At 38.6% G+C, this 14311-nt stretch overlaps 1 protein-coding gene across 1 annotated transcript in view; it reads right to left on the reverse strand.

Moving 5' to 3' along the window:
- The window catches only part of LOC140236025 (COMM domain-containing protein 9-like), a 34123-nt gene that overhangs the window by 19193 nt on the left and 619 nt on the right, over positions 1–14311 (reverse strand). Inside the window, exons 2-4 of the mRNA XM_072316003.1 lie at positions 8470–8601; positions 6900–6984; positions 5688–5742 (exon numbers count right to left, since the gene is read on the reverse strand). Of these exons, the coding sequence (XP_072172104.1) occupies positions 5688–5742; positions 6900–6984; positions 8470–8601 (272 nt within the window). The remainder of the gene's footprint in view (positions 1–5687; positions 5743–6899; positions 6985–8469; positions 8602–14311) is intronic.

A 14311-nucleotide genomic window follows, 5' to 3' on the forward strand; every position in this document is an offset into this window, starting at 1 on the left:
CCTTTGGGAGCAGTGATTTAAAAGATGTTTTAGATATCACATGTGATGCATAATAGGTCCGTTGTGCAAAGCATCCTACATAATTTTTTGTAATAAAGCCTAGAATATAAGGAGATATCAGTATTTCTCTTATAGATTGTAAAGAACCTTCGGAATTAGGACCTTTGTTTCATTTTCGGATTAACGAACCTTCGGCATAACGAACCTTATTTCATTTTTTGATAAATGAACCTTTGGAATAACAAGTTACAAACCTCATATTTTCGGATTAACGGACCTTCGGAATAGCGAACTGTAACCGTTCACATAGTGTACTGTATTTTCGATCATACGGATTCAATTTTTTTTTCCAGCAGTTGTTTCTATCCCTATAACTCACATTTCAGATTTATGGGGGTTTTGTTTCATGGACGTGGTGAATTAATACGCCTTTAATGCAAGAGCAAAAACATGGGAAAGTTTGAATGCTTTTCACGTGCACAGATTCTGATAGGTATTATCCCGTAACATGGGCGGATCCAGGAATTCCGTAAAGTGGGGGCGCGTTTACAAAATTAAAGGGGGGCGCACGCACCCCTCCCCCATTTTTTTTTTTTTTTTTTTACATTTCTTTTGTTTCAACAAAAAAAAAAATAAAAATAAAGGGGGAGGGCGGGCGCCGGTTGCGGTCCTCCCTGGATCCGCCCCTGCGTAACCAAGTAAGTTTGAGAGAGAAAAGTTTGAGCCAAAAACACAGCGTTGACAAGTACTACCACAAATTGCATAGTACACAGTACGAGAAAGTATACAGCACGAGATCTCTAGTTTGATTTTCATTTCGCTTCGAATAGTAGACGAGCAGTGACAATCCGTCAAAGTGCTAACTACAGCTAGGGCCTAGCGGCACAGTTTACAGGTCTACCTTCTGTTCACTGCATGGTACACATAAACAAGAACAAAAGCGTTTTCTTCTTTTGCATGTTAGCATGGGGACGATAGTGAATTAAGTTCACCAAGATTCAATGTTTGTAAACAAGAAAGCAGCGCGGAGCAAAGACCTCAGATCGTTGTTATAGCACACGTGCATCTATTGTGGTAACATTTTAATCAACGCACTAACACCATCTGAACATACTCAACGATCATGCCACACAATCACTGTGAAGGGGAAATGTTCAGCAACAACAAGAGCACGAGTATGTAGCCTACCATATACTGCACGCGCATTCATTCCGTGAGTGCCAAACACAAGCTAGAAACACACGCAATAAAGAAACATCGCAAGTTCGTGAACTGAGGGACCCTTTTTTGTCTTATATCTTAACAAGATAAAGACGTGATTTCGGGTGCTGTTCGTTATTCCGAAGGTTCGTTATTCCGAAGGTTCGTTTATCCGAAACACACAAATTCCCTAAACCATAGAGGTTCGTTAATCCGAAAACGAAAAAAGGTTCGTTAATTCGAACATTTGCGGCGTTATTTCGAAGGTTCGTTAATCCAAAAATGACATAGGGTTCGTCATTCCGAAGGTTCGTTTATCCGAAAATGAAATAGGGTTCGTTATCTCGAAGGTTCGTTGATCCGAAATGATATAGGATCCGAAATGATATAGGGTCCGTAACGAACCTTCGAAGTAAGTCGAGCTTTGTTTCATTTTCGGATTAACGAACCTTCGGAATAACGAACCTTATTTCATTTTCGGATTAACAAACCTTCGGACTAAAGAACCTTACTAACGAACCTTCGGAATAACGAGCTGTAACCGTGATTTCATATCCAATTTGTTTAATTGGACCTTTTAAAAGCTATGACTGTATCGAATCATTGAGAGCAATGAAATTTAACGGCCTTCTGTCCGCCGTATCAAAAGTGTGATGATAAAGGGGATGTGCGCATTGTCATTCGAAATACATGTAACTACATGTAACTCTACATTTAAGTAATTAGTCTGATTATTATATAGAAACTGATTTTGGGATTGATAGTCACTACTGACAGTTTTTATTCTCGTAAACGGCACCTGTCAATCTCACAGGCGTCAAGTCGAAGCACTCACACGTCATGAATTGACCATAACGTAAAAACGACAGAACTCTACACACACGAGTTCTGTGATAAAAACACGCTGGGCACACAAGATGAGTATGTTGGAACCACATGGCGCACTCACTGCTGGCAGGGCAAGCACGTGCTTTGCTCATCGAACTGATCGTTTTTATAGCGATCATAATATCGCTGCACAGCAGAGATTCGTATTCCAATGCACAGTAGGCCTACTCTCTCTCTCTCTCTCTCTCTCTCTCTCTCTAAAAAAAAACCAAATGAAAACATTCACACTTGAAGGGGTGGATACATTTAAAACGGAGTCAATTTAGAGTGAATTTGGAGTGAATTTTGAGTGAAAATGTTCATTTTCACTCGGAGTGACCTCCGGGATCACTCGAAGATTTTGGAGTGCTATTGATGTAGCGCGATTCCGCTGCTTAAATGCATTCAGTTTTGCTCATAATCATTGATTTCATCCTTCTTTTTTTTTTTTTCTTGGAAAGCAAGCACTCCTTAAAGAGGGAAAACCCCGATTGGACAAATTGCGACGTAAACATGCATTGACATAGTTATGTGATACGTATAAACAATTTATCATGAAAGGAGAGAAGGGTACCTACAGTACATGTATCCAAGATAAACATTATGCATGCACGTGTAGTACCACTTCTCGGGGACTCGAGTGAAGTTAAACGCAGCTTTGTTGATTACATAATGCCACTCTGGTGGTTTCGCCATACCCTTCTCTCTCTCCTACGTTTTCTTTGTTTTCTCCCTCTCTTTGTCTTTTTCTTTTTTCCCTACAAATCGTGTACTTTAAGAATAGACAGACGGTGTTAAACTTCAACTCAAGTGGCTTCTTAAGATCTGCGCCTCTTTCATCCATCTTAGGGACCGTGACACTATTGTGAATGACACAATTAAAAGCATCACACAAGGACTTTCACGCCTCGTTAGACCTTTAAGACTCAGATCTTTTTCTTTCTTTTTATGTGTGTGTGTGTGTAGACGTGGACGCCATTGGGAAATATCAAGCTCGAGACAATAAGTGGCCACTTACAATATAATGACCGACCGATGTTGAAGGTAGATTAAATCAGTAACTAAGTCAGAAATTGGGGAACCAGTAAATGAATAGGCAGCGATCGACACTTCGACGGTTTGCCAATCTAATGTGCAGCGATCGACGTCGAAAGTGTCAATCAAATACGTTATTTACGGTCGACGTCGAAGGTTGATAAAATCAGTAAGCAGCGATCGATGTCGAAGGTTGATAATCGGATGGGTGCTGTTCGTAATATTCCGAAGGTTCGTAATTCCGAAGGGTCGTTAAATTCGAAACACACAAATTCCCTAAACCTACAGGTTCGTTAATTCGAACGTTTGTGGCGTTATTCCGAAGGTTCGTTATTCTGAAGATTCATGAATCCGAAAATGAAATTAACGGAACAATATACCTTCTGAATAACGAATCTTCGGACTAGAGAGCCTTCGGAATAACGAACATCGGAATAATAGCTACCGATGTGTAAGGTTGATGAAATTATTAAATAGCGACCAATGTCCAAAGTTGATTAGGTCATACCGTCCGACGTTAGTGATCGAGAAAACTATAAAGTAGCGGCTGATGTCGAAGGTTGATAAAATAAGGACAATTAAATCAAATAGGTATAGCGTCCATAATGTCGAGATCAAATAAAATTGAGCAGCAACGAAGTGTCGAAGGTTTATGTAATCAACTTGGTATCGCACGACGTCGAATGTTAAGCAAAATTATCTGATTTATCCGACATTTGTTTTAGCATTGTAAAGAGGCTAAAGTTACCGTTATTCATTTCTGATCGCAAAAGCAATCATCCAACATTTACTAGTATTTTGACACCTTACGGAGCCGAATGTTACAGTTAATCATTTTCAAATGTTAAAGCAAACAACCGACATTCATTTTAGCATCTTACGGAGCTGAATGTTATCCTTTTTCATTTCCAAACGTGAAAGCAAACATCCGCTATTTATTTTAGCATCTAACTGAGCCGATTGATACCGTTAATCATTTCCAAATGTAAAAGCAACAATCTGTTATTTATCTTAGCATCGTTCGGAGCAGAACATTACCGTTATTCATTTCCAAATTTAAAAGCAAACATCCGACAATCATTTTAGCATCGTACGGAGCCGAATGTTACTGTTTTTCATTATGAACGTCAAGGCAGACATCAGACATTTACTTTACCATCAAACGCAGCTGAATGTTACTGTTCGTCATTTCGAAATGTAATAGCAAATATCCGACATTTATTTTATTATATGGAGCAGACTGTTACTGCTATTCACCTCCAAACGTAAAAAGCAATCATCTGCCATTTTCTGGGCATCTTCCGGAGCCAAATGTTATTGCTATTTACTTTCGAAAGTAAAAGCAAACACCCGACATCTGTTTAATCATCATACGGAGTTGAATATCAGTGTTATTAATTTCCGAACATCAAAGGGATCATTCGACATTTATTTTAGCATCTTCCGGAGCTGAATGTTATTGTTATTTACTTTTGAACGTAAAAGCAAACATCCGGCATTTATTTTTATCATCGTACAGAGTTGAATATTATTGTTATTCATTTCCGAACGTCAAAGCAAAGATCCGACATTTATTTTAGCATCTTCCGGAGATGAATATTATTGCTATTTACTTCCGAAAGTAAAAGCAAACATCCGACATTTATTTAATCATCGTACGGAGTATTATTGTTATTCATTTCCAAACGTCAAAGGGATCATTGGACATTTGCTTTAGCATATTCGGGAGCTGAATGTTATGGTTATTATTTTACTTTCGAACGTAAAAGCAAACATCCGGCAAATTACTGATACTTTTCAAAAGATTTTCGCGGATCGATTTCAGCTAATTTCCTTCATGTAGCCGATGGTTGACGGGAGAGTTTGATTTTCATATCATTAATTCCGCGCTGGAGCGCTCGGGCAAATGCGGGTGTTTAGACGAGCGTGAAAGTGCGGGCGACTTCCCTCGTCTGTACGCGTCCAAACGCCCGCGTATTACCTAGTACGCCCGGACGAAAGGGCTTCCCGCATTTGCCCTAGGGGTTTTCGTGACGTTTCCCGCGGTCGGCACTGTATCTACTGTTGTGTGAAAATTATTTGCTTCAGAACGGTCTCATATTCAAGTAATGTGCAGATTAATGCCCCGTCACTGACCAGGCACGCTAACCTGGAAACATTAAACTGCACACTACTTGAATATGAGACCATTCTGAAGCAAATAATTTTCACACAACAATAGATATATAATGTACTCTTACATGAATCTCACAAGGATTGGAACAATCATCCTCCAGCATGCCCACTGATTCCCACTGATCAGTTACTCGCCATCCCCTTTAATCATCAAATAACATTTTTTACTCACTGCTACAGAATGGTGTTGGACATTTCAGGAGTAAAAGTCGTATATATATGACCAAAATTGCTTTTACTTTTGATCCCAAAATATTTCAGAAATGATAAGAACTCATTATCCTGGCAAATCATTTCAGCCTGACAAGTTTCTTGGCAGACCCCTTCGATGTACATTGTATTGTAACCACAGTAAAAATGGCGGAAGGTGAATTTTCAGCCCTTCTGAGAACTATGGCTCTAATACTCACAGCTTGTCACCAAGTATTCTGGATAGAAGCTCCTTCAGGTTCTTGTGGAAATCAGCTGTAAACCAAACAAACCACAAAACAAAACAGTCATAAAGGTTTCATGGGTGTGGTTATTTAAAAGGATTCGCTGAAATCATACATTACCCTGTATATTTAATCATTAAACATGATAGCAGAGTGGGTGAGACTTACTGTAGACATGCCAAACTCATAACATATCACTGATTTGTACGCTAAAAAGGGAATGACATTGTCACATGCATTTTGTGAAATATCATTCTACAACTCAAAACCTGTCAACTCTAAAAAGTATCATTGCTTACAGCTCAGTAAAATAACAGTTTTCTTTATTACTATGCACACTTCAAACAAGGCATTTTAGTTGAAGTCTTGAATGGAGAGCCTGTATGAGCATGCAGGGAGGGTCTGGGAGAGGGGTGTCCTACCTCCGAGACCATGGCAATTTAAACTGTACATGCATACTTGATAAGCTTGATAAGTAAATTTATTTTATTTTATTTCATATCTTTTTTTTGTGGGGGTCTTCTGTGCATTCGCTCCAATGCACCCCCGCAAAAAACAAAACAAAACAAAACAAACAAACAAACAAACAAACAACAACAACAACAAACAAACACACACACAAAAGACAAACAAAAAATAAAACAGAAGAAAGGAGAAGCCAATGCAATTCACTGCTAGACAATTAATGCATCAACCCATGATGCAACTGAGGGATTCAACTTTCGGACTCTGCATAGATGACTGTCTGCTAGGTTGACAACTGCTGCTGGGGCTGACCCTTAGCTGCCTTCAGGGGTCTGCTCAACTTCAATAGCATCATCAGTAAAGACAAACTTAAAATCATGGTACACTGTGCATAATATCATGTCTCCAAACTTTTACATGCAGCCAGTAACATACAAAATAAAAGGACAAAGATTTTTTTTTCTGTAAATTTGGAAAGCAACCAAAAGTGAAATATGAAAGCATTTATATCTATCTGAACAGGGGAACCAAAGGTATGCTTTGAGTTTAAGTTGATCTTAACTTTTACAATCAACTTCAATTGTTTGTGATACATTCCCCCCAAATCATCAAATCATCAGGTTACATGAGGAAATATGGGGATACAGTCTCCCTAAAATGCTGACATATCAAGTGAGCTGTTCCATTCAACCACACCTGCAACATATCAAAATTGATACTGACCTGGGAAAAGTGAATGAACGGAGGCAGCATCAGAACAGCCAACAAACAGGGCATGCTTCACGAGGCTCCTAAGAGAAGACAGTAGCTGGGCAGAACAAGACAGGTAATCTAATCAACACGGCTGCAAAGCCATACAAGCACAACTTTAATCTGAACTTCACGACAAACTCTACATTGTGGGAATGTGGGCTAATATTGACATGACAAGGATGACTTTCATATGAAATTCAACTTCGAATCGGGATGATGGGATTTAAAAAGGGATCGTACAGTTTTGGTTGAGACTTAACTTCAGGTTTTTATCATTTTTTGGTGAGATAGTGAGAAACCTCTAATGAAATATGACAGAGCATGTAATTCCAAGAGGGATTCAATGTTCATTTGCTGAAAATTGGTTTTGAAATGGCCGAGATATCCAAAACAGAGTGATTCTAATAAAGTGTGGGACCCACACTTTATTACGATCGTTTTGTTTTACTTTGTTTTTGGATGTTTCAGCTATTCCAAACCCGATTTTTATCAAATAAACTTTGAATTCCTCTTAAAATGGTATGCTCTGTACTATTTCATAAGTGTTTTCTTGGTATCTCGCAAAAAAGTTAAAGCCCAATTTTCATCTCCACCAATACTGTACCATCCCTATAAACAAACTATTGTGACAGATCGATTTGAAGATCAAATAATAATACTCAGCACAGGTGACATGAATGGAACTGCACCTCGGGATGAAAGACAGAAAAAGATAGACAAATATTTTTTTCTCCCTTCACTGAAAAGCAGAGAATGAGTCTTTCCAGTGTCTAAAATCTATTTGAATGCATGTCATGACATCATTTTGGTATTAATTTCCCCAACTCATTTTCTCTATGGATATAGACCACGGCATTTAATGCTCAGCACTCCTCCCCCCAAAAAAGGTGTACGAGGCAATGGTTAGGCAGTGAATGTTGGCGGTTGGTGGAATCTAGTGGATGAGCACCAAAGATTGAAAGTCTAGTCGTTAACCTGTTGAGGATGAGTCCCAAGTATACTCGGGCAGGCGTCTATGGGAAATGCGTGTTGGAGCAAAATCAGCCCGTCCTCAATGGGTTAATTTCCCTCAGCCATACAGAAGATGTACATGTACTGTACATGTAGTATACACATAGCAAAGTGGGAAGGTGCAATATTTCGCACGAGGCAATTTTAAGATGAAGCGATCTACCTTTTGGTATTCAACAAGAGAAGCTGAGTTGATATTATACTTTTAATAACAATTACAATTACTAATGAAGTTAATAATGATATAGGGTGCTCCCATTACAATGGACGTGGTAATTTAAAGAAAAAATCATAACAACCACATATGAATTCTTTTTCAAAAGTTCCCTTCTGTGATAACAAAATTTTAATATACCAAAAGGAAAACTGCCAGTCCCGAGGACTTCGGTTTTACGGGAGTCGCCTGTAAAAATATAAAACTCTGGTTTCAGATGTGGTACTATCATCATCACTAAGTAATCATCACCATCATCATCATCATCATCATTATTATCATCATCATGGTACAAGAGTTCATTCTGAAAAATACCTTTTCCGCATCATTGGTACCCACTGCCAGACTATCAGCCATCTTCCCCAACACTTCCAGGGGGATGTTGCCGGCGTTGAGGTATAGGAAAGCGTGATCACATGCCCGCTGGACGAACTCCCTGCCCGTTGCCTGGGGAACAGAGAGAGAGCGTACCATACCTTCTGTCAATGTGAACACATCAGCTTGACACTGGTCATTGGCACTCAGTGGTAGATAAAGTGTATCATTATCAATTGTTTTGTAGTAAACGTTACAGTGGTGACAAAATCGCTGGATGAAATCAAACACTATAGATGTTATGTTTGCAAGAAGCCACTCCCTCTAAGATGAGCATTCATGACAAATATGACACAAGAGTGTTTCCAGTTGAGACAAATATCACACAAGGCTAATTCCATAAATAAGGTACCCAACTTGTGACATGCTTAAATTTTGACAAAATTTCAAAATAAATGAATCAGCTTTTTGTTGAACATAGATAAAAAACGGTCATATTTAGCACACAATTGTCCCTTCAAAAGAGAATGAAAACAAAAATTCTAAACTATAAATGAAGCAAGTCTGCATACAAAATAGCAGCGTATGGGGAAAAAACATTGTTCCGCATGTAAGTGGGAAACCATGCATGGTGTCCCATCACATAAGGAACCTTCCATTCTGGCGTCTCAATACCTGTTTTACCCTAGTAAATGTTTGCTTCGATATAAGTAATCATTTTCAAATAAAAAATCAACTTTATGCTATAAATACAAATTACAAAGAATCACACAGACTCAATTTACGGTCAGGAAAACAGATTCACCAAGGTTCCTCATGTAAGGGGGACACCAAACATTCAGTCTGCCTTTTTTTTAAAATACAAATTAAACACTAACATTAGTAACAATGGTCAGTGCAGTGTTTGATACCTAGATGTCTACATTAGTATATGCAGATGAAGTGCAATTATTGTAGAAGCCCCTAATGTAAAAAGACACAAACAATGAGCTATCACTATATGCCCAAAATAATATTTCGCAGGACACCAAAGCCATCTGTGAAAATTACAGTTGTGAGTTGGTCATATTTCTAATGTTTCTTTTGTCACCCAATTTTCTCTCAAAATCTTCAAAACTGTGTTTAGTATGAGACAATGTCAATGATATGTGACTTGCACCTCAGATGTACATAGACCCTATAATTTATATATAAATTTATATTTCTACAACTGCACATTCACACAAGCACAGCACCCACAACATTTAAAGGGGATGGCTAGTAACCGATCAGTGGGAATCAGTGGGAATCAGTGGGAATGATTCAGAGGGATGATTGTTCCAATCCTTGTGGGATTCATTTAAGAGTACATTGTATATCTACGATTGTGTGAAAATTATTTGCTTTAGGGCAAGTCCAAGCTATTTGATCACACAAGACTGAAAATTCAAAATGGGTCAATCTACATAAACTTGGTATCATTTTAAAGCTAAGAAGTTAAAATACATGAATTTCAAGAAGAAAAAGTAAAAATCCTTCCGCATAAGCAGCAATAAATTAATTAATCTGCACAAATTAAAATTTAGAGTAACGCGTGGGACATTCAAAAATTCTGCATTTTAAAATATATCTTTTAATTTTTACAAGTTTTTACGAAAATAAGTATGGTGACCTTACGTCTGACTAACAAGTTATCATGACTGTGATTTTCAGTTTCTCAACTGATTAAATATGCAAATGAGGGATGGGCCAAAATTAGCATGTCCCACGCGTTACTTTTTTAGGTCATTATTTCTCATTTGCATAAAAGTTAATGATTTAATTGACCTGAAACTTTCAAAAGACCAAATTCACAATGGACCTAATCATATCCAAGAGATAAAAAGTTAGTCTGATAAATCTCATACTTGCAATTTTCAATTAGATTTAGTAACGCGTGGGACATTTTAGTAATGCGTGGGACGATTTGTGTACAAGTCAATGGAAGTGTACTAAATCTTAGTCTTCTATGGGAAATGTGTACATTATTGAGGGATTTTTTGTAATTATCTGAATTCTGACTTGAAATTTTGTGAAAAACTCCACTTTGGATAAATAATTCACAAAAGATCATTACATGCTATTTTCAAGGTCACATTCAAGGTCAAATGTTAAAAAATAAAGGATAACACAGGCATTTCATATTTTTTATTATATCTATTGTTTTGGTGGGTTTAAATCATTTGAATTTGCAAAAATTTATTAGAAATACATCTATTTAGATAATTAGTACCCCATATTAAAGTTTCTCTGAGCAAATGTGCAATTCACATCACAATATTCATAGTGACAAAAATGTCCCACGCGTTACTTGTCCCACGCGTTACTATACCTATCTTTCTATAATTGACCTTGAGAGAAAACAGTTTCATGATTTTTTCTGAAATGTTTTGTTTCAGGTACAGTAATTGTTGTACGAAAAGATGTTTGTAATGATTTTATAGTATACCAAGTATTTTCACAATAATTGAGATAAAAGTAAAAGAAGAAAAAAAGGACAATTTTTGTGGTCCCACGCGTTACTGGAGAATAAATTTGCATAAATTAAATACTGAACGCGTGATTCTCATTATTTCTATTGTTTTGAATGAAGATACCTACTAGCTATCAAAAGCAACCCAACATATGAAGTTTCAATCTTAACAGTGCAATATAGGGCTAAATCTTCTTGTGATGTCCCACGCGTTACTGGTGCAAAATAGCTTGGACTTGCCCTTTAGAACAGTCTCATATTCAAATAATGTGCAGATTAATGCCCCGTCACTGACCAGGCACGCTAACCTGGAAACATTAAACTGCACATTACTTGTTCATGAGACCATTCTGAAGCAAATAATTTTCACACAACAATAGATATATAATGTACTCTTAATTGAATCCCACAAGGATTGGAACAATCATCCCCCAGCATTCCCATTGATTCCCACTGATCAGTTACTAGCTATCCCCTTTAAATCACGGCTGTAATAATCTTCAAGCCCTAAGGACGTAGGACTACCAGAGGAAGAAGAAGGAGGAGGAGGAGAAGGAGATTATTTCTCATCATTATGATTAGGATCTGTCTATCTCGCAAAAGAAAGGAAAAAAAAACGACAACAACAAAGCGATCTAGACCTAGATCTAGTCTACACCTAGATTTCATGTGTAGAACTAGACTATTCTAGACGATCTAGAATAGAGTCTAGTAGAGACAAGGTTAAATTTACTGAATACAGTCTATTTATCTTTAACCCCGGCGCGGGGTGCTGTAACCCGACTCGGTACAGGTTGGGGTTGCTGGTAAATTAATGGTGCAGTTAATTTTTCTTTAATTGCAAAGAGATCTTGAAAACCTGAGCAAACGGGCAGACACATGGAAGTTACCTTTCAATACAGACAAATGCAATGTGGTTCATTATGGGAGGAATAACCCATGCTTTGACTTCAGTCTTACATCTCAAGCTCTCACTGAGAGGGATCTAGGTGTCACGTTCGACAATCAGCTGAAATTCTCAACTCATGTAGACAACATCACAGCAAGTTCAAATCGTAAGATGGGAATTATCAAACGATCATTTTCTTCACTAGACAAACGATCATTCACTCAACTCTACAAATCTATAATACGCCCATCACTTGAGTATTGCTCCCAGATATGGCACCCTTGCTTGAAAAGGGATACACAGAAGATAGAGACAAGTCGAAAGACGAGCAACCAAGTCAATACCTATAAACCTCGGGAATCTCACATATCCGGAGAGACTAGCAGAACTGAAATTATCTTCATTAAGTTACCGCAGACACAGAGAACAAATCTTTCTTATCCAAACGTTCAAGATTATGAATGGGCTAGATATACATTAGACTAAGCAAGTTTTTGAACTTGAGAACTGACAACAGAACTAGAGGGCACAAGTACAAGGTGACGAAAAACAGATGTAAAACTCAAAAGCGGTCAAACGTCTTCTCACAGCGCATCATCACGGAATGGATAATCTCCCGGATTATGTGGTAAACAGCACATCACTCAACTCTTTCAAATCCAACTTGGAGAAAGCATGGAAGTCAAAAAAGGACAAATACAACCCCGAACAACAATTTTTATGTCCATGTTCTCACTAAAACATCACATCCCGGGCCAATCGGATGCTAGGACTCGTCAGCAGAAACCTACGAAAGACCTCGCAAAGGATCTGCCAACAAGCATACTTCTCCCTAGTGAGACCACACCTAGAATACTGTAGCTCAGTCTGGAACCCACATACAAACACATTGCCCAAATAGAGAAGCCATCCAAAGGCGAGCAGCAAGATTCACCCTCCAGAGGTAATACCATCCAGACAGTGTTTCTGCCATGATTGAACAACTTAAATGGGAAAGTCTGGAGAGGAGAAGAAATGCTGCTAGCCTCTTCCTCATCTACAAAATTCAGCACAACATGGCAGCCATCAATGCACAGCACTACACATCACCCATGATTGATTAGCAACACACGACAGTACCATCCAAACAAGTAACTATACACAGCCCAGTCGCCGCTGTACATACGTAGCGCGACAGGGCTGCACCAACGAAGCTCCAAACACGAAGAGGGTCCAACGATCGCATGCGATCGGATTGAATTTTGATACTTTAGATTATTTTTTTGTCACTTCAAACTCATCTGACGAACAAAATGATAATGAGACTTCATATCTATGCTATGAATATTGAAATTTAGATTTAATAACTTACCTAAAATGATGGCTATATGCAGCATGTGTGAACGGTTCACGAACGGTACATCGTCTTTCACGCCAGGCCATTTCCAATATCCGGGAGGTCACATGATCTGAATGCCCTTTCAAAAGGTCGCGCTGTCGACCGTGCTGCTACACCAACACTCAAGCAGCGCATCGCACGCACGCAAAAGATTTCCGCAGAGATCAAGGCGCCATTTTGAATTCTGCAACGATAAACCCCGACGGTGTTAGGGAATCCGCCAGAAAGTATCATTTTTTTTGGTTCCACGGACCTATCACGAGGGCTCTCAATGGACTTACGAACCTTCTGTAATACAAGCATGCACTTAAGGTGAGTAACGTTTGGTAACGTGTACATTGTACGTATATAAAGAACGTATAAATTTTCATAAGTTTTGTAGTTGTGTTGTGGTTCCCCACTTTGAAGGCGCCCGCTCGCTGGTCAGACGCTGTATTCGCGTAGCGTATTAACAGCGTCTGGTCGGGCTACCAAACAAGTTGCTGGCAATTCCTACGCGAACCCAACTCTATCCGGAACTCATTTTTTCCACGCACAGTAACTGCTTGGAATAGGCTTCCTAAAAACGCCCTTGAAGCCACTTCATTGGAGGCCTTCAAGGGAGCTCTTCCACTCAGCATCTAGACTGAGGAACTGGATTTTTACTTGCACCATAGGGCCTATATTTTTAATGCACCAACAATACATTCAAAAACAAGCATGGACTGCAAATGAGCACCTAGTTCAACTCCTTAGCACTACATCACATCCTGACTTATGGATCCTGCTGAGTAGCTTCGTAGAAGTAAAACCGCACAGCACAGAAAACAAAAGTTTGTTAGTTACCGTATCCAGATCATGGAGCGGCAGAGGGGCAAATAAGTTTGAACTTTAACGTTAGTAGGACCTAAATGTCCACAACCGGTTATGTAGGGTTGGGGGTACCACGTATCGTCACCCTAAGGATCTGTAAATTTAGCTTGTTTATTCTAAAAATATAATACAAATCCGCCTAATTCTTACCTCAAATATGCCATAAATACTGCAGTTTTGAATGTCGTGACCGTCTCGTTGATTATGAATCTCCGTTCTAAAATAGCGCAAT

Source organism: Diadema setosum, chromosome 12, assembly GCF_964275005.1.
Source record: "Diadema setosum chromosome 12, eeDiaSeto1, whole genome shotgun sequence".
Taxonomy (NCBI): domain Eukaryota; kingdom Metazoa; phylum Echinodermata; class Echinoidea; order Diadematoida; family Diadematidae; genus Diadema; species Diadema setosum.